This window comes from Dermacentor silvarum, chromosome 1, assembly GCF_013339745.2.
Source record: "Dermacentor silvarum isolate Dsil-2018 chromosome 1, BIME_Dsil_1.4, whole genome shotgun sequence".
NCBI classification, from domain to species: domain Eukaryota; kingdom Metazoa; phylum Arthropoda; class Arachnida; order Ixodida; family Ixodidae; genus Dermacentor; species Dermacentor silvarum.
Genome location: NC_051154.1, coordinates 425,350,267 through 425,374,476, shown reverse-complemented (window position 1 = coordinate 425,374,476; position 24,210 = coordinate 425,350,267). Strand labels below are relative to the sequence as shown.

The 24,210-nt window shown below is 48.4% G+C and overlaps 1 protein-coding gene and 1 pseudogene across 1 annotated transcript; one reads left to right on the top strand and one right to left on the bottom strand.

Moving 5' to 3' along the window:
• Positions 1 to 4,872: 4,872 nt before the first annotated feature.
• LOC125944091 (uncharacterized) lies at positions 4,873 to 6,600 on the bottom strand. The gene is made up of 2 exons (XM_049663956.1): positions 5,576 to 6,600; positions 4,873 to 4,950 (listed from the first exon to the last, which is right to left on the bottom strand). Exons 1-2 carry the CDS (start codon positions 6,560 to 6,562, stop codon positions 4,873 to 4,875), a joined length of 1,065 nt encoding a protein of 354 aa, XP_049519913.1. The 5' UTR covers positions 6,563 to 6,600.
• A 759-nt stretch (positions 6,601 to 7,359) lies between these two features.
• LOC119447839 (piwi-like protein 1) overlaps positions 7,360 to 24,210 on the top strand; it is a 52,206-nt pseudogene continuing 35,355 nt past the window's right edge.

Below are 24,210 nucleotides of genomic sequence, written 5' to 3'. Positions count from 1 at the left end.
AGTCGGCGAAGTAGGTCGATCCACACGGGCGGCATGCCGAGGTCATCCATGCGAGATAGGAGGAGGTTATGCGGCACGCTGTCGTAGGCTTTGGCTACGTCCAGGAAACAGGCGAGTAAACCTCGCGATTCCTTGCGCGCAATCTCAATGCACTGCATGAGCACAAATAGATTGTCCTCGACCCGCCGTTTCTGCCGAAAGCCATTTTGCAGCTCCGTGAGTGTCCCGCTCTTCTCCGCCCACGCGTTCATCCAGCTTTTGATGACCTGCATGAAGATTCGGTAGAGCACACTGGTGACCGTGAGTGGCCTATAGCCTTGTAGTTGGGCACTGCGTCCTCCCTTCTTAGGTATCAGGCATACTCTACCGCGGAGCCAGTCTTCAGGAACAGGGTCGCCTGCAACTATGCCGGTGAAAATTGAGGCCATGGTTTCTCGTGCTCGCTGCCCAAGTTGTTTCACGAGACCAGGGGAAATCTCGTCAAGCCCTTTGGCGCTGTGGGACCCAATGTGAGTTATGGCCCGGTCTATCGCAATGCGTGTCGCCCTCCACTCACAATCCGCTGGGGTGCTGCCCATCTCCCGCTCTTTGTCACGAGGCACAGTCGATCTTACCTGTTGTACTGGTATCGAACTATTGTATAGCTGTTGCATGTAGGCCGTGAGATGTTCCTCAGCGTCTGTAACCTCTTCGCCTGCTGCATCGCGGAGAATAGGGCGAGGGGCCTCGCGGTCAAGCGAAGAGATGTACGCCCAGAATTTTTGTGGTCCGTTGTGGCCAGCTTCCGTAATAGTCCGCAATTGCTTCTGGTTACTTTCGGTGATCTTCTTCTGTACGATTTGTTGCATGTCTTTCTTGCGTTTTAAGAATTCCTGCCACGCCTGGTGACATTCTTCGGTCGAGAGAGACCTCACCGCGTTGCGATGTGCGCGATTCGCCGCGCGTCGCGCCTCGAGGGCTGTTTTCACCTGCTGGTCCCACCAGGCCTTGCGTTTAGTGCCACCGCGGGAGTGGACTCGCTTCTCGTACCGACGCATAGTGTGATGCAGCTCATCGATGAACTCGGCGTATGTGGTTTGTCGCATGTGTATACCACTCTTCTCAAAATCACCCGCCACTCTCTCAAAGGACGTTGCCGGCAGATACTGTCTGACTGACTTGCAACGATCTGTCCGGTGGACTCGATGGGCGGAGGCAGAGAATGTCAGGGCGATGCGGTTGTGGTCGCTGCCCAAACTAAACTGTCCGCTCTCGTCCACGTGTACTCTTGTCATATGGGCTGTCAAGTTTGGCGACGTGAGGGCATAGTCGATGCAGGAGCGGCTATTTCTAGCACTCCATGTAGTTTCGCCTATGCAGTCGGGGCGGAGGTTGGCAACTTCAAGGGAGAGCCTTTCGGCTAGCTGCAGCATCAGCCCACCGTTACGGTCTTGGTAACCATCGATAAGTTGGACATGCCCGTTAAAGTCCCCCATCACCAGAACCTCCCTATTGGAACCCCAACGTCCAACGTCTTCAGTGATACACTGGATGATGTCCTGATTTTCAACATTTTGCCCTCGATCAACGCTCAGGTATAACACCGCCACGATCACGGGCATGCCCAAGATAGAGCCCGCCAACCACATGTGTTCATTGCACGGGCCTTCTAGCTTCGTCCAGATGTTGCCCGCGTCGCTGCGCCATAGGATACCTACTCCTCCTCCCTTACGAGCCCCTTGAGCTCTATTGCACCCGGCCCATTGCCATTTTAGGTCTACCGGTGGTTCCTCGAGTCCAAGTAGATGGGTCTCTGCGACAGCGTACAGCAACATGTCCTCGGCATCGAGCATCTGATATAGCTCCTCCCATTTGCTATGCTTTCTTGCCCCGTGCATATTGAGGAAGCCAACCTTTGCGATTGCCCTGTTTTTCCTGCGGCGGCGGCGGCGGTGGCAGGCCTTTAGTTTTGGAGATTTGCAAGCCTGAGGTGGTGCCTGACCATATCTCCGATCGCATTGTATATGTCTGGAGGACCCATATGATGGCTCCACGCTTGTGCTGTGGGCCACGATTGGAAAACTGTTGCGAGTGGGGGTGTATGGTTGTGGAATTGTTCCCTCGTCGGAGCTGGTGGCAGGTTCATCACCCTTGGCTCCTGGGCCGTTGTGGCTGCATGATTCGGGAGAAACGGTATCTGGGTGGTTGCAGCGCGTGCCGATTCCAGTATCCCCTGCGACGGATGCAGCGATCCAAGTTGTACCTGCATACTTTCGGCTGGACACCGTGTTTGTGTGAATGGTGCCTTTGCAACTGCATTTGGTGACTTGGTGCTGTGTTCTGTCGGTTGTGATGTCTTCTTCACCCTCCGGCGGAGGTCGGCTTCCCTGGTCAATGTCAGCCTTTCCGCTAGGGACCGGTCCCCTTTGGACTGGCGGTCCAAAGAACGCATGGCGCGTAGCGCCCTCTACAACTGGGCCATCGCTGATTTGGCGAGAACCGATGCCTCCTAAAATTTAGGAGGCATTGGCGAGAACACTCACATGCGTAGTCCAATTTGGTTTGGTTTGGTGCCTATAGATATAGCACAACCCACTACGGGGGATTGGCCATGAATCGGGCGGCAGTGGGACGAAAATTGATGAATACTTAAATGGGAATTTCTTACTTAAGAATGAGATAATAAATGAATTCTAATCGTTAAGATTAATTTTCATGCTATAACATCTTAAAATTTGAAGCAAATATTTTTGTCTTGTTGTGAAAAAAAATTAGCATGGCAGTCTCCTTGTTTCCAATCGCGAAAGAACGCGTACACACTTCGTCGGCGTCGTTTTCTTTCACTCATCACACCTGTGCTGTGAGGGCTGGGCGTGATGGCTGAGGCGTAAAGGCTGAGGCGAGAATAATAGGGTACGAACTATTTATTAGAACATAGTGGCACGCGCCAAAAACCGTGACCGTCCGTGGCGGCGGTCGTAGCGAACTGGAGAGAGCCCTGCCTCGCTTGGGCTTGGCGTTGAGTCGGCGTAACAGCGCTGTAGGTGGCGCTAGTGATGAGATAGGCGGCACATGCGGGCGCTCACATCCCACCCCAGTCTGACTGACCACGTCTCGTGGTCAATTGGTTCTGCACACTGTCACACGCACGATACCACACCCACACACATGCACGGAAACGCTGCAACTTCACTCGAGCACAAAGTCGTCGAGGTGGCTCGGTAGACATCGAGTGCGTTGGGGCCGTTGAGGCTGTTGCTGCTCTGTAGAGGCGATAAACACCATTGAAGCGAGGTGCTATTTTCTCATTGGCAACCGGAGCCTGTCGTCTCACCCAGACCATATCACCGACGGTAAAGGTGTGAGAGCGGTGGCTGCGGTCGCAGCGCTCTTTGCGTGCACCTTGGGCTGCTTCCGAATTGGCGGCTGCTTCGGAGCGCTGCACTGTTGTATCGAGGATGCGCTCGGCAAGGGCGGAGTGCTGGAACGGAGGATGGTGTTGGAGTGGAATCTTCGGTACGTAGCCATAGAGAAGATGAAATGGCGTAAAGTTCGTGCTGGCATTCATGGACGTGTTTACTGCAAATGCTGCCTCTTGAAGTTTGGTAGGCCATGACAGTGGTTCCATTGCACAGATCTTGCGGAGAGCTGCCAGGAGAGTTCCATTGCTTCTCTCGACTAAGCCATTGCCCTCAGGTCGATAGGCAGTTGTGAAATGGAGCTCCACGGAATGAAGACTCATGAAGCGCTTGAACTCATTGGATTCGAAGGCTGAGCCATGGTCCGAGAGGCAGTGGTATGGCGTGCCGTAAGTGTAGAACACATTGTGCAAATGCTTGATAACGTCGCCCGTAGACGTGGACGAAACTGCTGCGGGCACGATATAGCGGGTGGCAAAATCAACGACGTTAAGAATGTAGCGCTTTGAGTTGATGGGTGGCATGGTTACATGGTCAATTGCTATGCCGGAAAATGGAATGTCCGTGGTAGGCATTCTGCCAAGAAGACCTACACTGCGTGAGGTAGGGCGATTGAACTGCTGGCAGCACTGGCAGGATGACACATATCTCTCCACTGATCGGTACATGTCAGGCCACCAATAACGATCCTGGACCTTGCGCAACGTACGCTTTGTGTCAAAGTGCCCTGCACCATCGCGTAATGCTTGTAAAATGACAGGGCGCAGTTTGGACGGAGCTACGACTGCATACGTTCCCAATGACAGTCGGCGGTATAAGATGTCATCTAGCTTGGCGAACTCGGCTGGGTCCTCTTCATTGGCTAGGCGTGCTAGAATCGCAGCGAACTCCGAATCTTCTTGCTGCATCGTAGCCAGCGACTGCGAAGACTGTGTGACAGCACCTGTCAAACGGGACAAGTGGTCGGCTACAACGTTTTGGCGTCTTGGCTGATGTCGCACGGTGAAATCGAGCTCTACTAAGTCCATGAGCATAGAAGTGAACCGACGAGATGGCCGCACGTTGGACGTTAAGCAAGCAACAGTCCAGTTGTCTGTGACCAGAGAGAATTTTCTGCCTTGGAGGTATTGGCGGAACTTCACGGTTATTGCCCCGTGAACGGCGATACACTCCCATACATTGCTGTGCTGTTTGCGTTCCTCCAACGTAAGTCCACGGCTGGCGTAGGCAAAGACACATTCTCTGGTGTCTTGGATTTGCGATAACACTGCTCCAATGGCTTCCTGTGAAGCGTCTGTGGTTAGCGTTGTGGCTGCCATGGGGTCGAAGTGCGCCAAAAGGGGAGGCTGGGTGAGGGCGAGCTGGCTGTCAACGCGAGCCGGTGGAATGTCAGGAAGAATGTGCACGAGCGCCGTGTCGGAAGCGCGGAAGTTTGACACTAGAGGAGCGCTACTTGAGGGCAAAGTTTGGGCTGCTAACGCTTGCCATGGTGCCTGCTCTTGCAACGGCAACGGATCACGTTGTAGGCAGTCTGTGGAACTGGGCCTGGTTTCTGGAAAAAGGACGGACCTTGTTGGGATCACAGCATTTGCCATTCTTGGGATTAGCTTTTGGTTTGCGGTAATGGTGATATTCGTGGCTGTATGCTGCAACTGTGCTGGCTTCGGAGGCTCAAAGATGAGACGTGCTTGCGCTGCCGAGAACCAATCCTCACCAAGAATGAGGGGGAGTACATTATCTTCCAAAACAGCAGCTTCAACAACTCCTGTGGCTGGGCCGATGGATATCTTCAAAAATGCAGCACCAACAGGTAGCACTGTGCTTCCTCCTACCACCACGAGTGGAGGCTCGGTCCATGGGATGATCATGCTTGCAGGCACACGAGCTTTAGAGATTAATGTCACCTTGGACCCAGAGTCAGGAAACGCTTCACACTCACCGACTCCACTGAGAGTTGCGTTGAAGAAGGGGCATTGCTGTTGTGAGCCGTCAAGCGGAACGGGTGCACTGTGCAGTGCTGGGGGCTGCTGTGTCTTGGGCATGGTTGGAGGCGCTGGTGATAAGCGGCTGGTGCGTGTAGGGCACTTGGATGCCAGATGACCCAAGGCATGACATTGGTAGCAGACAGCTTGAGACAGGTCTTGACCGCTACGAAAAGCTGGAGCGCCATACTGTGCCGAAATAGCTGCATAAGTAGCTTCTTGTTGCTCTGCGGGCAGCTCTGAAATGCGCGTTTTTGGTGTGGCTCCTCGGGAGGACTGTGGTGTCGATTGTTCTGAGCGAGGCTGCTGGCGCTCTGCGGGCTTAGCGGCACGAAAGGGATGCGACGGTGGCAAAACAGAACTGGCAAATGGTGACGGGCTTGCTTTGGCGTGCAGATGTTGCGCACTCTTGTCGAGGCTGGTGCAAGTAGAAATAAACTCAGCTACCGTGGGCGGCCGGTTGGCTGCTATGGCGGCGAGGATGTGTTGTTCCCGTAAACCATGCAGCAGGTAGTCAATCTTTTGTGCCTCAGAAAGGTTAACGGGGCAACGCTCAATGATCTTCAACTTGGCAAAGGCATATTGGTGCAAGCTTTGGGATGGGGCCTGGGTTACCCTCATGACCTGCTCTTGCCACTCAATGAGGGACAATTCTGTACAAAATGTGTCCTTCAGGGCGGCACTCCACGTGGCCCAGGTGCTGTACTGGTTGCCGAACGCGAGATGCCAGTCTCGCGCCGTGCCTTTCAGCTTGCTAGCTGCGATCAGGCGTGTGGTGGCGTCGTCCCACGAGGCGAGCTGCTGTACTCGTCGTACGTCGTCAAGCCATGTATTGACACTGTGACTGTGCAAACCAGCGAATTGCGGGATGGACGATGACAGGTCTGGCAGTGTCGTCACCGTTGTTGCAGGGCGAGGTAGCTGCTGGAACAGCATGGTGAGGCTCTGTAGAGTGGCTGGGTCCAGCGTCAAAGACGCCGCAGCGTTCGAGGCGGATTCATTCGCTTCAACCGGGGGGGTAGCTTCACGCTGCTGCTGAATGTCGGCTTGCAAACGCTGAACGAGCTCCTCTTTCGAACCTGTGAGGTCCAGCTGTCGACGGGCCAATTCTTCGCGTATAAGGTCGACGCCGAGACGCGACATGGTCACCGCGTCGAGATTCTGCCACACAATTCCCGGCATGGCGTTGCGAAACGAGGCTGGGCGCACGGGAGACTAGGCGAGTGATCGCTAAGCCTAGTTGTCGACTAGGGCTAGTCAACATTCACGGCACTCTTCCTATGACGGCCGTGCTTTACACAGACGAGCGGTAAAATGGCAGGAGTATCTTCAGGCGTGAGTCTTCGGCGGCGTGAGTGCGTAAGTACAATGACGAATGCAGTTGAGAAGGCGTATACTGACCGGCGTTCGACGCTGGCGTTGTTGCTGGCGTTCGACGCTGGCGTTCGAAAGGCGTTCTTGCACTGCCGTGGCTGAATGGCTTGGCTGAGGTTAGGGGTCGACTGCGCCAGATGTGAGGGCTGGGCGTGATGGCTGAGGCGTAAAGGCTGAGGCGAGAATAATAGGGTACGAACTATTTATTAGAACATAGTGGCACGCGCCAAAAACCGTGACCGTCCGTGGCGGCGGTCGTAGCGAACTGGAGAGAGCCCTGCCTCGCTTGGGCTTGGCGTTGAGTCGGCGTAACAGCGCTGTAGGTGGCGCTAGTGATGAGATAGGCGGCACATGCGGGCGCTCACAGTGCAGACGCGGCCGCTACAACTGAAGTCCCTAGATATTTTTTTGCTTTAAAGAGAGCAGAACATCTAGGGACTTTAGCTACAACCTACGTGGCGCGTGCATGAGCAAACGGTCCCTAGCGCGTGCGAGGCTATATATGCATACTGCCCGCAGCCCTTCGCCATTTGTGCGTTCTCCAGCTGATGTTCAGCTCACCAGCTCTAGGTTGACAGTTTTTGAGCAGCAATCGGTGGGATGGACAGCAGCTATCCGGGACCAATTCTGGGCAGACCTAGAGGACGGTCTCGCGGACGACTGCTTGACAACACACCGCAGTCTCCAGCGCTGTCCAGGATGGTCGCCATGTCCGAAATCAGCAGCCTCACGGCGTCCGTGGGCGGGATGGCCATCTCTGAAGAAGGCACGCTGGTCACTGCGGTAAGAAATCGAGTATTCCACGCTTTCGCTTCAGTCGTCGGAGATCGTGCCTCCACGCCGTAACTGGCGGAACGTTTTGACTGAACAATTACTGTTTAATTACGTAGAACTTCACACCGTAATTTATTGTAGGAAACTGAATTCCTTTCTGAGGCGTGTAGAGACCGAACGTGGTAGTGCTCGGCGTACGCACTGGTGCGCACAAACGAATCTCGTCGCGTCTCGGAAGCGCGTGTTTGCGTTTTGTAGTCTGGTGCTTCCTGTAAAACAATCTCGAATAATGCCGTAACATTGCTGTGCTGTGTATTGGGTAAATCGTGGCCAGTCGGAACATGCGTGATACGGCCGACGTTTTTGTTGTATCGGCGTGGCGGCTACAGATGCCACGCCGAGCACAACAATTGGCGACGAGGATAATCAACATGCATCGCAGCCAAATTTAAGTCGTCGATTGCGAGCTTACTGCTGCGACAAGCCCATTCACTTTACTTCCGCCTGCCGCAATTATTTTACGGCTCCTCTTTCGTCTTCTTCGGCAAACCTGCCTTCAACGAGCCTTCTTCGGCGTCTTGCCTTCGCCTCATCTCCAGCCTTACGTCCTGCCCTGAAATGAACGCCGCTATACCCCTTCCTCTCTCCCTTCAGTGCCCCGGGTAATTCCAAGGCATGATTGGCGTCGCGTCTTGCAGGTGTATATCGACGCCGCCGCCAAGGACGCCACGCCGGCGCACAAGAAGGCGCTCCTACTGAACGCCTTAGAGAGAGGGCGTCCGGATATACATCGCAGCTGTTGAAGACTAGACGCAGGCCGGTGCTGACGGAGGAACCAGCGACGCCGAAGCAGTCGACGTATTCGAGGAGGCGTTAGCGGTACTCTGCAGGTGTTTTGCGCCGGAAGAAGACAAAGTCGTTACGCCATTACAATTTAAGAGGAGGACACAAGGTACGGAGGAGCCTACTACGACATTTCTGAAAGACCTCCACAGGCTTGCAAAAGCATGCGGGTTCGGGACAGCAATGGACGCTATGTTCAGAGACCAAGTTCTCGGCGGACTACTGTCAAACCCGCTACGCCGCAGATTTATTCAGATGGGTAACGAGCCTACATTTCAAAAGGCTTTGGATATTGCAAGGGAAAAAGAACGCACTGACAAATTGATGCATGAACTCAGCGTGCTTCACGTAGAAGCTGTTTTACATCAGCAAGGACCGCAACATGGTCGACGCGATGAGCGTCGTCTGTGACGTGCCCCGCAAGATGGTGGCCTTCCCCCCCAGCCGGGTAAAGGGCAAAATGGCGGTAACTGGTCCAGCCTCCCTCCCCAGCCGGGTCAAGATGGCGGGCAACGCCGCGAGCTTCCCCGACCGAAACGGGGTCAAGATGGCGGGCGGCGAGAGCGAAGAGGTGGGCCTCCCCGTCGAGGAAGAAGGCAACCGGGCGCCTCCCCTCCCTCCGCATCGTCGTCTACTCTGGTCGGCGGCTGCTTCCGTTGCGGTTCGCCGCATCATTGGGCCAATTTTCCTGGCTGCCCGGCGCGCGTATATTGCTTTCCTTTCCGCGGATGATTGCACACGCGAGAGAAAAAAAGGAGGGCAAGGAGGATGTCGAGACCTCCTTTTTTTTGACGACGACGCTCGAACGCAATCATATTATTTGTAATAATGCACGGCTAGGCAGTGTGGCTGTATGGCCTAGTGGTTATGACGCTCGCTTTGGGATCGGCTGTTGGCTGGTTCGAATTCCGCCTCGCCTTTCATTTCTTGGTATCACCATTTTTTTACTCTCTGTTTGGCGGCGCCGTCGATTGTGCCCCGGTGCCGCGGCGGAAGAAGCGGTGCCGGGCGCCGACGCGAACCGGCGTTCGTTTGGGTGTTGCGGAGCGCAGCGTAGCAACACCCCGAGCCCCCTCCCCCCCCCCCCGGAAAACTCCGAAGAGAGCTCGAGCCCCGGAGCCCCCCCCCCCCCGTAGTCACCGCCTATGCGGCGACGCACAGAAAGGTGACTAATGTGTCATTCACAAATGAAGCACGCTAGAAACGAATATCTTTTTTATATATATGTTCACGATTGAGTACATTGGTTTCCTCTTCCTCATTACAACATTAGTATAAACACGATCCTTTATTAGCATATAGGACTATGCTGTCTTTCCAAAACTACCGTTGGCATGCTAACCAATATACATATATATATATATCATAAGAAGCCAACAAACATTGACACCAAGAACAACATAGAGGAAATTACGTGCACACACTAATTGAATTAAAGAAATGATAAATTAATGGAAATGAAAACTGATCGAAAAACAACTGTCCGCAGGTGGGGAACGAACCCACGTCTTCGCATTACGCGTGCGATGCTCTCACCATTGAGCTACCGTGGAACCGTTTTCCCATCCACTTTCTGGGGTATTTATGTTTTTACAACTAGAACTAACTCTGGGAGTGTTAGCCAGTGCCACCACTCACAAGCCTAGAGGCGGATGTGGAACATCCTTTCTGCCACAGGCGTCACGAGCACGTGATCCTTTTTGGGTGATGGCAACTTGTCAATAAACCCACATATGCTCCCTGAAGGCATCCAATGTTGCCGGATTCGAGCCCTCGTTATGTAATGAACGAGAAGAAAGGGAACCGAGGGGCCCGATTTTTATTAATCATATCATAAGAAGCCAACAAACATTGACACCAAGAACAACATAGGGAAAATTACTTGCACACACTAATTGAATTAAAGAAATGATAAATTAATGGAAATGAAAATGGATGAAAAAACAACTGTCCGCAGGTGGGGAACGAATCTACGTCTTCGCATTATGCATGCGATGCTCTCACCATTGAGCTACCGCGGAACCGTTTTCCCATCCACTGAAGCTCGCCTCCTGAAATCATGGGTTTGACGCACTGGATTATTTCTATCTCGGTTATTAATTGACCACTTTGAAAAATTCTTGCGCTAAAACGCTCCCTGGAGGGCACGTAACAACTTCCAGCATATAACCAAAATATTTACGGTGAGTTTTATGGTGCATACTTCCAAACTGATGTCATTGTGTGAATTCATTCCTGGTAGACAGGTCTTGCAAACTCACCAACTCAAATTCCTGAGTTGCAATATGTGCCTTAAAATAATTAGGAAGTTTATTAGTGAATTTTTTAAATCAGTTGAATATGTGTTTCTTGGGCAAGTAAGTAATGTTCGCCTCGCTGCATAATCCAGCTCAAGGACTAGAATTAGGTCATCTGCAACAGGCGATTTTAACCGGAAAACTTAGAAATTATCACGATGTATACCAGAACGCAACTGGTTCGTGCAACTGGTTCTTTATAGTTCGTAAAGCAGATGAAAGCTGCGTCAGCAAAGTCACTGAAAAAGTTGCTTGTCAGTCCTTACTGTGCCAAGTTTCCTACCGCTTGTAAAGCCATATCACTGTTAACAAAGCGCATTTTTCACTAGAGCTGAAATTGGGGCTAGTTGGTTATTCATGATCATCAAGTACCAGCACGTATGTATGCCACATAAGGTGTGTGCTCCAGGCAAAGTTCTTTAAAATGTGTGTGGGATATTTACAAATTTTAAACTTCGCATATTTGCCCCATGCACATGCCTATTTATACAACTTATAATGCAGTTTCTTACCCCTATGCTTACCTTTTCTTCAATTTCTGTTTGCTCTGAATGTTGTACTAGCTTTTACGTGGCTTAAGCTGTTTGGAGAAGTAAGAAACGAATGTGTGCATCTGGAAATTTAAAAGGTCGCACATAATTTGAGAGGACCATTTCCCTTTCCTCCTCGCAGAATTTGATGGGCATTGTGTGTCCTGGTCCACAGGCCCTGGCTACCACCTCCGAGGCAGGCCGTGGTGCCTGGCGCGGACAGTCGGATGAGTTGGCTCTTCTTGCTACCCGACCCAAGATTGTGAGCGACAAGTGTGGCAAGACGGGGAACCCCGTCGAGCTGCTGGCCAACTACTTCCGGCTGGTGTCGCTGCCCCAGTGGTGCGTGCACCAGTACCATGTTGACTTCCTGCCACTGGTCGAGTCGAGCCGCATCCGGCGTGCCCTGATTGGTGACCACTGTGAGCAATTCGGCCGCTGCTTCGTGTTCGACGGCATGTCAGACCTCAAGACGCCCACACGGCTCAAGCCCGACTTGCTGGAGCTGCACTCTCAGCGGCCCTCTGACGGCACACCCATCGTGATCCGCATCAAGTGGGTCCAGCAGCTGGCACCCATTCATCCCGAGGTGCTGCGTCTGCTCAACATACAGATGCGTCACAACCTCGAGCACCCTGGCTTCATGCAGATAAGCCGGCACTTCTTTGACAAATACACTGCGTCAACCATACCGCAGCACGGGCTCGAGTTTTGGCAGGGGCTGGTCACCACGATCGGGCAGCACGAGACTGGCATCATGATGGTCACGCACCCAGTTCACAAGTTGGGTTGCCAACAGCTTTGAGAGTTTGGCGCACTGTGGTCTCTTGGTAATGGCCTATAACACACAGACAAGCAGTATAAGTGGAGCCTGCTTATAACCGTCCCAGTTATAAGAAATGTTCAGTTATTATGAACAAAGATAGCACAACGGTCATAATTTTTATGCGTTGTGCAGTAGCGCATATTGGAACGAACACGTCACGGCTCCTTTGGAGCGAACGTGGTAATCATTATCAGCCTATATTCATGTCCACTCCTGGATGAAGGCCTCTCCCTGTGATCTCCAATTACACCAGTCTTGCACTAGCTGATTCGAACATGCGCCTGCAAATTTCTTAACTTCCTCACCCCACCTAGTTTTCTGCCGTCCTCGACTGTGCTTCCCTTCTCATGGTATCCATTCTGTAACTCTAATGGTCCACCATTTATCCATCCTACGCATTACATGGCCTGCCCAGCTCCATCTTTTCCTCTTAATGTCAACTAGAATATCGGCTATCCCCATTTGCTCTCTGGTACACTTGAAGTCGTGAGGCATTGTGTGAAAAGGGCCATAAGCTTTTCAAGCATGATATCGCCTCCATCTTTAATTAAATCGACTGTTATTCCATCTTCTCCAGCAGCTTTTCCCCTGGTCATGTCTTTCAAGGCCCTTCTAACTTCATCGCTAGTTATAGAAGGAGCCTCTGTATCCTGTTCATCACTACTCCGAATGAAAGTAGCTTGCGTGCTTCCACAGCTGTATTACGTGGTAATACAGCTGTGGAAATGATCAAGGCAGCTTGGAGGGAGGTTACTGTGCATTGCATGACATTTCATGTGATATATCTATGCTTTGGACACTATATTGTTGTTGCCCTGTTCATAGCCGCTGCATTACCACTCAACAGTGGACATATTTCATTCTGCTTGCAGTGCACTAACATTGCGACGTAAATCAGGCTGCACAGGCATGTGGACAACTATGTTTGGCTCTAGGTTTGGATAAGATGATGAGTTTCTGCCTGCTGGAACTGCACATTCAACGTGGGAGGTCCAGCTAGCGAAGGCGAGCAAGTCAAAGGATTAGTTAGGCAGCACGTTAAGTGGGAAGTCTAGTGAAAAACAAACTCCTTTACACTGAATTGTTGCAGGCGTGTTCGCTGCACGTGGCAGGATACAGCTATGGTATCTCGACAATATCTCTTGCGCTGCTTGTAACTCGCCAACCATGAATAGCATCTATATCAGGGGTGGTCCAGCTGCACCAATTGTGTCAAAGTGCTACATTTTCGACTTGCTGTGCCATAACCTCGAAAATACCTCGCACTGTGCCTGAGCTGCTCCGAAACATTGATAACGTGGAAAGTTGGGCGAGTTGGTGACTAATCGTCTTACCGTGTGTGTGAAGCAGCGTACTGAACAGGACAGCGCGGAGAAAACACAAGAAAACACAACACTCGCTGCAGTCGCAACTACGTTAATCCAGAACAAAAACTTCATATTGATATAACCACGCATCCTCAGGCTTTGAAGATAGGCAAAACAAGAATAAAAGCACTTTTAAATTTATATACCTGTGCACACTCGGGCATCAAGGATGGGCAACAAATCTAGCACGGTGTGCTTAATCGTTGCAACCGTATCACATTTATGTTTACCTACAAATTTATTTTAGTGTTCTTCCAAAGAGGTCGCCTCACGATGCCTCAGTAAAACACATGGTTGGCTGTTACAACACTCAATATATTCTTTTGTTAATGTGAAAAGCTTCTGTTATTTCCCTGGTCAGCTGATTCTTATGGTAAGGAAAAACTGTAGTGTCACTGAAAAATGGCAGGCACACACATTGTGGATATGGGAACGAATGTTTCCCCCCAGTGACCTTTTGTGTTCAAAAAGTCTTGTGTTCACACACTGTCACCAGTAGGTAGATTTAAATGCACATATGCTGCCATTTGTCAAGTGTATATTCTCCATTGTATACTGTTTGCTCCTATCTTGTGATCAGTATTCATCGACCAAATGGGTCGGTGTGCATGAGTATATTTGTGCCAATCGAGACTGATAATGCAGGAAAGCACTCACACTGGAAATGTGGCTGTTTTCCTAACATACCACCAGTGTTGGCTGCAGTAATGCATAGCGTCGGTGATGCCGATAAGGGCATTCAGTATACAGCGGCAAGCGTGCCCAGTCCTTCATGGCATGAACGCCATTGTACTTTGCATCAGCTACATCCATGGGAAAATAGCAGGCTTGTAAATTCAAAAATCATTACTAATGGTCGAGAACGCGCTAGATTCAGGAGCATTTATAGATAAATTGTGGTCCAAAGTATTGGAAGAACGCCTGCAACATGCAAACCAAACATCTAGCCATGTGCAAGGAGAGCTGCAGGTACACTGCCATGTACCCACTTGGCCGGCATCACATGGTCCCTATCAATATGCAGAAATTCCTCTAGAATACACCAGAACTCTGTTGGAGACCTCCAGTTATTTTGGGGAAAAAAAAGAAATGTGAAGGCCTCCACTAATTTTTGACTGCAACTTTGTGTTTGGGCATCATACTTCCTCAATAAACAGGCGGAAAGAGGAATGTTGCTCGCAATAACCTTTTTGCACCTTGATGAGCTCGAATAGGTGGCGCCCTCTAGAGAAACAGATGCATATCTTAAATGCGATGCTTGTGCTGGTTGCATGTGGTGGAAGCAATTGCAGGAGCTCAAAACATGTCATAGACACCAGCTATACCGAGAGTTTTTCTCAATTTAAATGTCTGGCACCATGAAGGGACCCAAAATGCTGTCCGACTTATCCATTAGTTTGAACTATAGGAGCTAGAGTTCTAGAGACCTCACTGTACTAGGTAAATGCTAGAAAGCGGAACACTGCAGTCTTTGCGCACAGTGAAGTCGGATCTATGACTCCAGCAGTTAGTGCAAAAGGGAAGGACTTGAGTAGAAATTGCAATCACTTATTTTGTCGAACTGCTCCACATTTGGAGTTCTCTGCTCGAAATAAGCTTCTCCAAGTTTAAAATTGTGTGCTCCAAAAATATCACTTTTCCCATTGACCTGCTCCAAAACCGAAATTTTTCTGCTCTAAAAATTGCTCCAGAAGATGTTGCAGCTCTCTCATTCCTGTGCGATTCTTATGAAGCATGGTTACAGCTCTAAGAAGCTAGGACAAAGACATAAGGGCGAGCTGCACTGGACAAGCGCCGAGTCGTGCAGTTCGTGTTTGTCTTCACTTTCCATAGCACTGTAACCATGTTTCATAAGAGTACCAGGAACCAACTAGCCCAGCTTTGAGTATCTCTGTTTTGTTAGCATTTCTTAAACTATAAAGATGTCAGAAATTTTATCATCACTTCTCTCATCCACAGTGCTTCGAATGCTAATTGAGCCCCGCATGAGCATAAAATGCAATCGCACTAGAAAGCAAGGTATTGTACAGGAATATTTACATAGTGGGCTAAATACAGCAATGTTCCTCTTTGGGACAGTTTGTATGGGAATTTTTTTAGCTGAGGATCACATGGTGATAATGTGGTGAAGCAAGGAGATGCCGCAAATGCTACGACAAGGAACACAACTACTTGGCAGGCGAAAGTGATGCAAAATGCCCTTGAGCTCGCGGCTCACTCCACGGCCCAATGTCAAGGCAAGAAAGCGCTGCACCTTGTAGTGAGTTTATCCAAAACAACTACAACTCGCTCCTGAACAACCATGGAGCGTCGCACCACTGAGATCAATGTAGCATCCGTGACCATGTTTGCTCCCTTTCCGTTTGTGCTTTGATGTCGTGCATAAAATTTAGTGCAGATGTCCTTAGGACGTTCGTGATTAAAAATAAAATGGACGTTCAAAATAACCAGAACACAATGTCCCTGGGCAATCTGGGGGATAACCGGCTCTGGACGTGGATGTCCAGATATAATTCAGATGTCCACCGGATTTTCATGGCCCATTGGGTTGTTGTATTCGTCATTTTCAACAGTTCAACTTTTGTTCCGACGCAAAAAACCACCCGCCATCTTTTGTGTCTGTATCCCTTTAAGGTTCAAAAATTTATTTATGCATGTTACACAAGGGTGCACAAGCAGCAAGTTTTGAGCGTATGTTTTTTTATTTTTTTGCTGTGGTTCCTTAGTGAAAGCTTATGTAAAAAAAAGCATGCAATCAACTGAAGTATGATGAACGCTGCTGCTGGAGCTAAGCTCACGTGGAAGCTAGCTTCAGTGCTTCATATCTCAGGAGCGCAAGGGCTCTGGCTTTACTTCTGAGGAGTGTCACTGACAATTGCAAGCTTACAGTGGCATCTGTAGCCTAAGGCACATCTGCCCACCACTTCAATATCAGCTGCCACCAAAAATCTCTTCAAAGCTTTTCTGGCTTAAATGCTATCTATACCTGATCAACCATGTGCATATTTACCGAGGGCACCAATTTCCCCACGACTGTCAAAAGTGGAGGGGTAAAATATGCAATTTGCCTCCTCTCCCTTCCACTTTTGAAAGCGGGCGCTCTCAGCTGCTGGAAACTTACACAAAACAACAGCTGCGGCCAAATTGTTTTTTCCCGAATATATTGCCACCATAAGTAATGCTTTGCTGTATTTTGAACCTTCTCTTTTCTTTATCTTCAGCTAGGATTTTCTTTCAGTCCTCTCCTCGACGTGCTGTAGTGGACAGCGCGTGTGATGTGCGCTACGAGCAGTTCCTGCCACAACAATTTTCATGTAGCGCTTCTTGCATCATGCCAAGTTCATTTAGACTGTGTATTCATGTTAGAAAACACAGTCACATTGCTCTAACTTAAGGGCGAGTGTTGGGGTCCGGATAAAGTATTATAATCAGCCGCACCCAATGATTGCATGCCTTATGGCAAGAAATCACTGGATTATCAAATACATTAACTATTTAATCTCTATCCAGAGATTGTCAACAGACCCAGACTGCAACATAATGTTGCAGTCTGGGTCTCTTTTCACCACCAAGAAACAAATGAGAATTTACAGGTCTGACTATCGAAATTTTATTGTGTAATAAAGAGCTATCCTAGGTATGTTGGCGAAAACGACCTTGTCGAATGTGCAAAGCCATTGCAATGCCGTTACAACATTGAGCTGAATTTTTTCCATCTCAGGACTTTGAATAAAGTTTTTTGTCTGTCTGTCGGCGTGTGTCACTTCTGACGTTGTCTGGCCATTTCACATTCAAGTTGTTTATACAGAAGAGTTATGCTAGTGCATGTTCCTGATGCTAGTGATGTTCCTGATTATGCTGATGATCATCAGAGATTTCGCATTTTGACAAAAATGTGCGCCACTTTTTGGGCGATGCTTACTGAAAGTTAAATTTGCATAGCTCGCTTTCGGGCTTTAAATAATTATACTTCCTCTGTCCCAATTTTTATGCATTATATAAAGCATTTGGTTGCTTTTACTGGTTTCTTCAGTAAACTACATGCAAGGCACGGTGTTTATATTTCGTTGAATTAGGAAGCATGTTCTCTGTGAGGATCAGTAAATGCTTAATCTTTTAATCTGTGAAGATTCATTACAGCCTTTGTAGAAAGCTAATTATTCAAGCATTTCAGGGTGTCCTACTACTGTTGGTTCAACTGAACGAGATACGAACTTCAATTTCATTGCAAAACTTTCACGTTCCTGGTTTAAGTGAAAGCGTTGCAAACTATTACTGAACCCTCGCTTTCACTTTTTCCATGCATCGCACGAGGCTCGTACTTCATTTCTTCGGTGCCTTTAGGGATCGCTGAACTAGGCACCCCGTTCATATTTGGGAAAAATTAGGGGAATGGAATTAACCCTCGCTTTCACTTTTTCCATGCATTGCACGAGGCTCGTACTTCATTTCTTCGGTGCCTTTAGGGATCGCTGAACTAGGCACCCCGTTCATATTTGGGAAAAATTAGGGGAATGGAATTAACCCTCGCGTTCGCTATTTTCATGCGTCGCACGAGGCTCGTACTTCGTTTCTTTGATGCCTTTAGAGATCGCTAAACAGGCACCCCGTTAATATTTGGCAAAAATTAGGGGAATGAAATTGGTAATGTATATGCAATGTTCTAAATAGGTGGGTTATATTTGTATTTCTGCAATAGCTTACATATTCGAGTGGTACTAAGCGTTATTAGTGTGTTTTACAAGCACCGTAAAACTTAGACCGCTGCCCTGGCGTAATTGCGACAACTCGCGAGGTCAAATTTTGTGAACATAAGGGGAATACTATGCCAAGATTGTTTTGCGATGTTAACTGTGTTGTTGATCAAATAGAGCTTACGCAAAAAAAATAATCTTAAGCAAGCGTTTCAGAGGATCATGTTGCATCAGCTACGCTTCCCGAATTCCTAAGAAAACTCACGTTTCACGAACTTTATACTTGAAAGGAATGGGTGCATCTTAAAAGAAATGTGCCAGAAAGTTTTAATGTTTCTAGTTTATTTAGAAGGCATTACATATAATTAGTGAACCTCTCTTTATTCTTTTTTTGAAGTGCGATAAAAATATTCAGTTCGCCTGGTGTCGTCAATGAACTAAACTAGGCAGAATCTTTCTTTGGTGGCAGTAAAGATGAAGTAATGGGTGATATGTGTGGGAAAGTAATAATAGGTTGGTAATTTGGGCTTTGCCTGTAAATTATGTATGCAAGTGTTCTAGATTTATGAGTGTGTCTGATGAGAGGGGCAGAATTTAGCCCGCAGCACTGGCAGAGTTACAAATGTCACCGAGATCAAATTTAGCTAAATTGGGTGGAACGCTGTGAACATGACGTCGTGAAGTAAAATGTGTTTTGAGGAATTACTGGCTTTTTCAAAATTTCCAACAAGTGCAGGAAAGCATTACATGCGAGCAAGGTTTCAAACCGAGCAATCATGTACAGGCAAGTTTTTAAAGGATGCGATATGATTACAGGAAACCAACTCTTATTGCAACTGCCCGAATGAAACTCTTCACTAGAAATTGAGTTGTAATTCTGCATGGTTGTGCACATCTGCACTCGTTATTTCTTGTAAATGTTTATGTTGTGTCTTTTATGTTGATTGCACTTTGTTGCATATAAGCTCGACAGTACTATTTCCGTAACTAGTGATAAATTTGTTCTATAGATATAAACACCAATTACACAGAATACACAGATCAGCATCTTTGCATTCTTCCAAGATGCTACATACCCGCGGAATGTTTGTGTCGCTGCAATGGAACTTTTGAGCACTGGCATGCAGCATTCGCAAAGCAGGACACACAGATTTGTTTGAACAGCTTTAAAAAATAAATGGTCATTAATGGTGTGAAAGGCACAAAGTTGTCATCCACCCGAATGTAGTACGACGCTACAAAGGAAGCCCGTACGGGTTAAGGAAAAAATTCGTCCTGCTCCGGCAGTCGAACCCGGACACAGTGCCTTAGCCAACCTGTGTTGCTTCGTGCTACAGTTAAATGACAATGACAAGGCAAATCCATTCTGTGGAAGCCCTCCACCTTGTGCTCTTCCACAGAACTCATTCGCCTTGTTAGTGATGTTTATTAGAGCTGAGCAATTGATAGAGTAACCTCTTTATTTATTAAACAATGCTTTAACTGTCGCCGGTATAACATGAAACTATTTGAATCTGTTTTTACTCCAAATCAGCCACTAGCCCTTCGTGATAGGTCAATGTGATTCAAGCTCTGCTCATACGGGCTGGATTGGAACTATTCTGACCTATCACGGATGGCTAATGTCTGATTTGGAATAAAAAGCAGATTGGAATAGTTTTACGTTATACCGGCCCGTGGCTCATGATTAATATATGATTGGTCATATCATCAAAGTCAGGCAATCGTTGTCATCGATGTAGCCACTTCACTTGTTGAACGGCTTTCGATTCAGATGGCTTTCGGTGACGATGCTATGAGCAGCACACAGATTAAGGAGTGGTACAACCGGTTTAAAGACGGCCGCACATCGGTGGAGAGCGAGCCATGCTCCGGTCGGCCGTCAACATGTTGAAATGACTAGGTCATTGCCGAAGTGAACGCTGTGGTGATGCGGGAGCGTCTTATGACTATCTGAGAAATTGTGGAAGAGGTGGGCAACAGCACTTTTTCTGCACATTCCATTATAACCGAAGATTTGGCCATAAAGAGAGTTGTAGTGAAATTCGTGCCGAAGCTGCTTACGGTGGAGCAAAAGCAACTTCGTGTTGAAGTCCCACAGGACATGCTGAATTCCACAAACAGTGACCCCAACTTCATGAGCACCATAATCACTGGTGATGAGTCTTGGGTGTACGGGTACGACCCGCAGCCCTGGCAGAGTTACAAATGTCACCGAGATCAAATTTAGCTAAATTGGGTGGAACGCTATGAACATGACATCGTGAAGTAAAATGTGTGTTGAGGAATTACTGGCTTTTTCAAAATTTCCAACAAGTGCAGGAAAGCATTACATGCGAGCAAGGTTTCAAACCGAGCAATCATGTACAGGCAACTTTTTAAAGGATGCGATATGATTACAGGAAACCGACTCTTATTGCAACTGCCCGAATGAAACTCTTCACTAGAAATTTAGTTGTAATTCTGCAAGGTTGTGCACATCTGCAGTCGTTATTTCTTGTAAATGTTTGTTTGTTGCCGAACAAATTTACCACTAGTTACGTTTAGCCAGCTGCAATGACAGCTGAGCTAAACTTCATTTCGAAAGAGGCCTTCTCGGAATGCTTCCAACAATGGCAGCACCACTGGGAAAAGTGTGTGGAGTCCCAAGGAGACTACGTTGAGGGTGATTAGGTTTCCACGCTCCAGTTATGCCAGTTTTTTTTTTCTTCGGCCAAAGGTTTGATATTTTTGTAACAGACCTCGTACATTTGCTGTTTTTAATGTGGGCGTATGAAAATAATTATATATATACATATATATATATATATAATGTTTGTAGAGAGGGTCAGATGGCTTAGTTGTTCTAGTTCATGGCAACAAGTATGTCCACCTGGGGTCATCATGGGTCTTCCAACATGAGCAGTAGGCTCTAGACCTCCTCCTACCAAGCTATGCATATCGCATTTTTTCTTGTTTGACTGCGCAATTCCAACATCCGTGGATTTACAGTTACATTCTTTATCCAACATGCAGGAACAGTACGAGCAAGGCATCCATGACATGAGGCAGCCAATGCTCGTCTGCCGTCCCAAGGAGAATTCACGGAGCATCTACCTTGTACCCGAGCTCTGCGTGCTTACCGGGCTCACTGGCAAGGCATGTGCTGTGGGGGCTACCTGTGATGCCTCCTGCTTGTTTTAGCTGCAGGACTTCTAGGAAATCTGAAACTTTCAAAATCAGGGTGTCACATGATGGCCCAGTGCTGGCTTCGTTTTTGGTTTGTCTTGGGTTTGAGCTGTGTCGAACCGAAACTGTCGATTGTACGGTTTTCAATTGCTATTTCTACGTTCCGAACAACTTGCAAATTTTTAATATTGAAATCCGCTCTGAAGCAAATAGCATAGCATTCGATCGAATATTGAAAAAAAAGAAAATAAAACATAATATAAGCCCAACCCTAGTGTGTTCCCTTGCTCAGTTGTTGCCACAGTGCCCAGTCTCTCCAATACTGTGTCTGTCAGAGCTATTGGAAATCCCTCTATCCCTCTATCGCGTTGCAGGTCTGACCACTGCCTTGGTGAGGTGCGTCACATCCGCTGGGGATTGACGGCCCTCAGTTAATTATAGGGGTCACGAGGGAGGTTTGAAGTTTATTTCACCACAGTGTTACATAGTTTATATTTTTTTACACTAACATGAAACAGATACAATGTGTGGTGTGGAATGCGGGAAAAAAAAGCTGCGACATAATTGCAGCTCGACTGGCCCCACATCCCAGTGATACAAGGCAGAAAAGTGACAGCATTCGTTAAGTCATATAAACAAGTAAATAAGCACATGAATACATAGTTAAATTGGCACAATAAGGAATATAGTTGCTTACAAAAATTAAAATGCAGAAAGGCTTGCACTCCTCGAAAAAAAAATAGCAACAATAAAAAAATTTAATTTTTTTCGAGGCAGGCAAACCTTTTTGCATTTTCTTTTGGCTGAATACTGCACAGTTGGTGGCTGAATACTGCACCAGATAGGCCATTTCTTTTCTGGTGAGGGAGTGTCTTTGTTGAAGCTTAGTGGCCCTTCCTAATTTGGTTGCACCTGGACGAGTATAGCCCTACTGGCTCTCGGCAATTTTTTTTTGGTCAGTGTCAGGTGCCACTCCAAACCTGAAAATGTAGTGGACTGGTCGAGGATTCAAACCTACGTCTTTCAGATTAGAAGCCCAGTGTTCTACTTCTGCTCCATGCCACCACGTTACATTTGTACTTAAATTTCATTTCTCCGTTAGTTTTCCACATCTAGCACATAAAAAGTAGATGCACGTTTGATTCGGGGACATGTTTGAATTGGGCAAATACTTCCAAGTGAATCAGTGGTGTGTTTTGTCTTTTTTTGTCACGTTTTATTTGACATACCGGATAACTCGACCAACTTCGTCGATCTTGTTGGGGTCGAATTAAGGGAAGTTGACAACTAAGCTCTGCCAACCATATCACATACCTCAGACTAAGGCCCAGTGAAGTACTTTTCACTCACAATTATTTCCCCCCCCCCCTCGCAGATGCCTGCCAATGTGGCTTTAATGCGCGACATGGCCCAACACACGCGCATCGAGCTGCCAAGGCGCATCCGCAACCTGCTCAAGTTTATTAGCCGCGTCAACGGCAACGAAGCGATCTGGCAGGAGATGGACCAGTGGGGCCTTAAGTTCGATCAGGCACTGGTCACTGTCAAGGGCCGCGTGCTGCCAGCCGAGCGTGTGACGCAGAGCGACCACAGTCGCCACTACAACCCACAGATGGCAGAGTTCTTGCGCGAGACGCGTGACCAGCGCTTGCACGTGTCGGTCAACATCGACTCATGCGTGGTCATCTGTCCCAAGTGGGCGGAGCCCAACACCCGACAGTTTGTGAGCACCCTGCTGAGCGTGTGCCCCCCAATGGGGCTGGGCATGTGCGAGCCGCAGCTGCTGGTGCTGGAGGATGACCGAGCGGGCAACTACGTGCGTGCCCTGCACCAGGTTGGGAGCGGCGGGAACCTTCAGCTGGCAATCTTCGTGCTGCCCAACAATCGCAAGGACCGCTACGACATGATCAAGAGGGCGGCCTGCATCGATCTCGGACTCCACACGCAGGTTAGGCGTCATCTGTTTTACCTGCCTACTCTTTCAAACATTTCGTGTAATGTTTACAAATTTGAGCTCATTCTAATATTTTGCGATTGTCATATGAAGTTTTACGGAAAAAGAAGATTCTGTTCGTGAAAGCTTAAAGTGTTAAAGGATGGGGCGGTGCGACGATACCAGCGTCGCTCTTCTGTTGCAGCGCAAGATGCCGTGTAACAGGGCTGCTGGATCAGGGTACAGCATGGAGGAAGGAAAAATATAGGAGGGAGCATTATGTCATGCAGCCAACCTTGGCAAGCGAACGCGCCGTGTAGCCAGCAGTGGTGGCCCAACACATGACCTCTTGCGTCGAGACCACGGAGAATCGAGATTTGCCGAGACTTTTGGGTACTGGTAGTTTTTATTCAGTGCGTGCTCGGCTGGCAGCATGGCCGGCAGCTGCTCACATGCAAGAAGGAAAAAAGATTTTTCCTTGTTTTATTTTTCTTTCCTTGGTTTTGTTTTTGTTTACTTCAAGAGTTTCAAACGGTTTTCAATGAACGCGTCGTGTAGCCAGCAGTGGTGGCCCAACACATGACCTCTTGCGTCGAGACCACGGAGAATCGAGATTTGCCGAGACTTTTGGGTACTGGTAGTTTTTATTCAGTGCGTGCTCGGCTGGCAGCATGGCCGGCAGCTGCTCACATGCAAGAAGGAAAAAAGATTTTTCCTTGTTTTATTTTTCTTTCCTTGGTTTTGTTTTTGTTTACTTCAAGAGTTTCAAATGGTTTTGAATGGGTATTGAAAAAAAATCAACCAGGAGTACTAAAACCTACCACACGCTCTCAGTATCCTTCGTGCGCTTTTAAGTTTTCACCACGTGTTGGGCCACCACAGTCGGCGACAATCGCGTTGCAGTAGGCTCCCTTCTATATTTTCCTCCCTCCATGGGGTACAGTGTACTAGAAGGCTTTGTAGTGGGCTCAGAGGAGGGCATGGTCTGAAGCGCTGCATGTTGCCTGCTGAGAGGGGGCGCAGC

Bases quoted from the DNA above. Each gene is read 5' to 3' on its own strand.
- LOC125944091 (XM_049663956.1), bottom strand. From the start codon at position 6,562: ATGCCGGGAATTGTGTGGCAGAATCTCGACGCGGTGACCATGTCGCGT. The intron at 4,951-5,575 runs GCACAGTATGGC...TCCTTTTTCCAG, and splicing joins CTACTTATGCAGCTATTTCG to AAACCAGGCCCAGTTCCACA.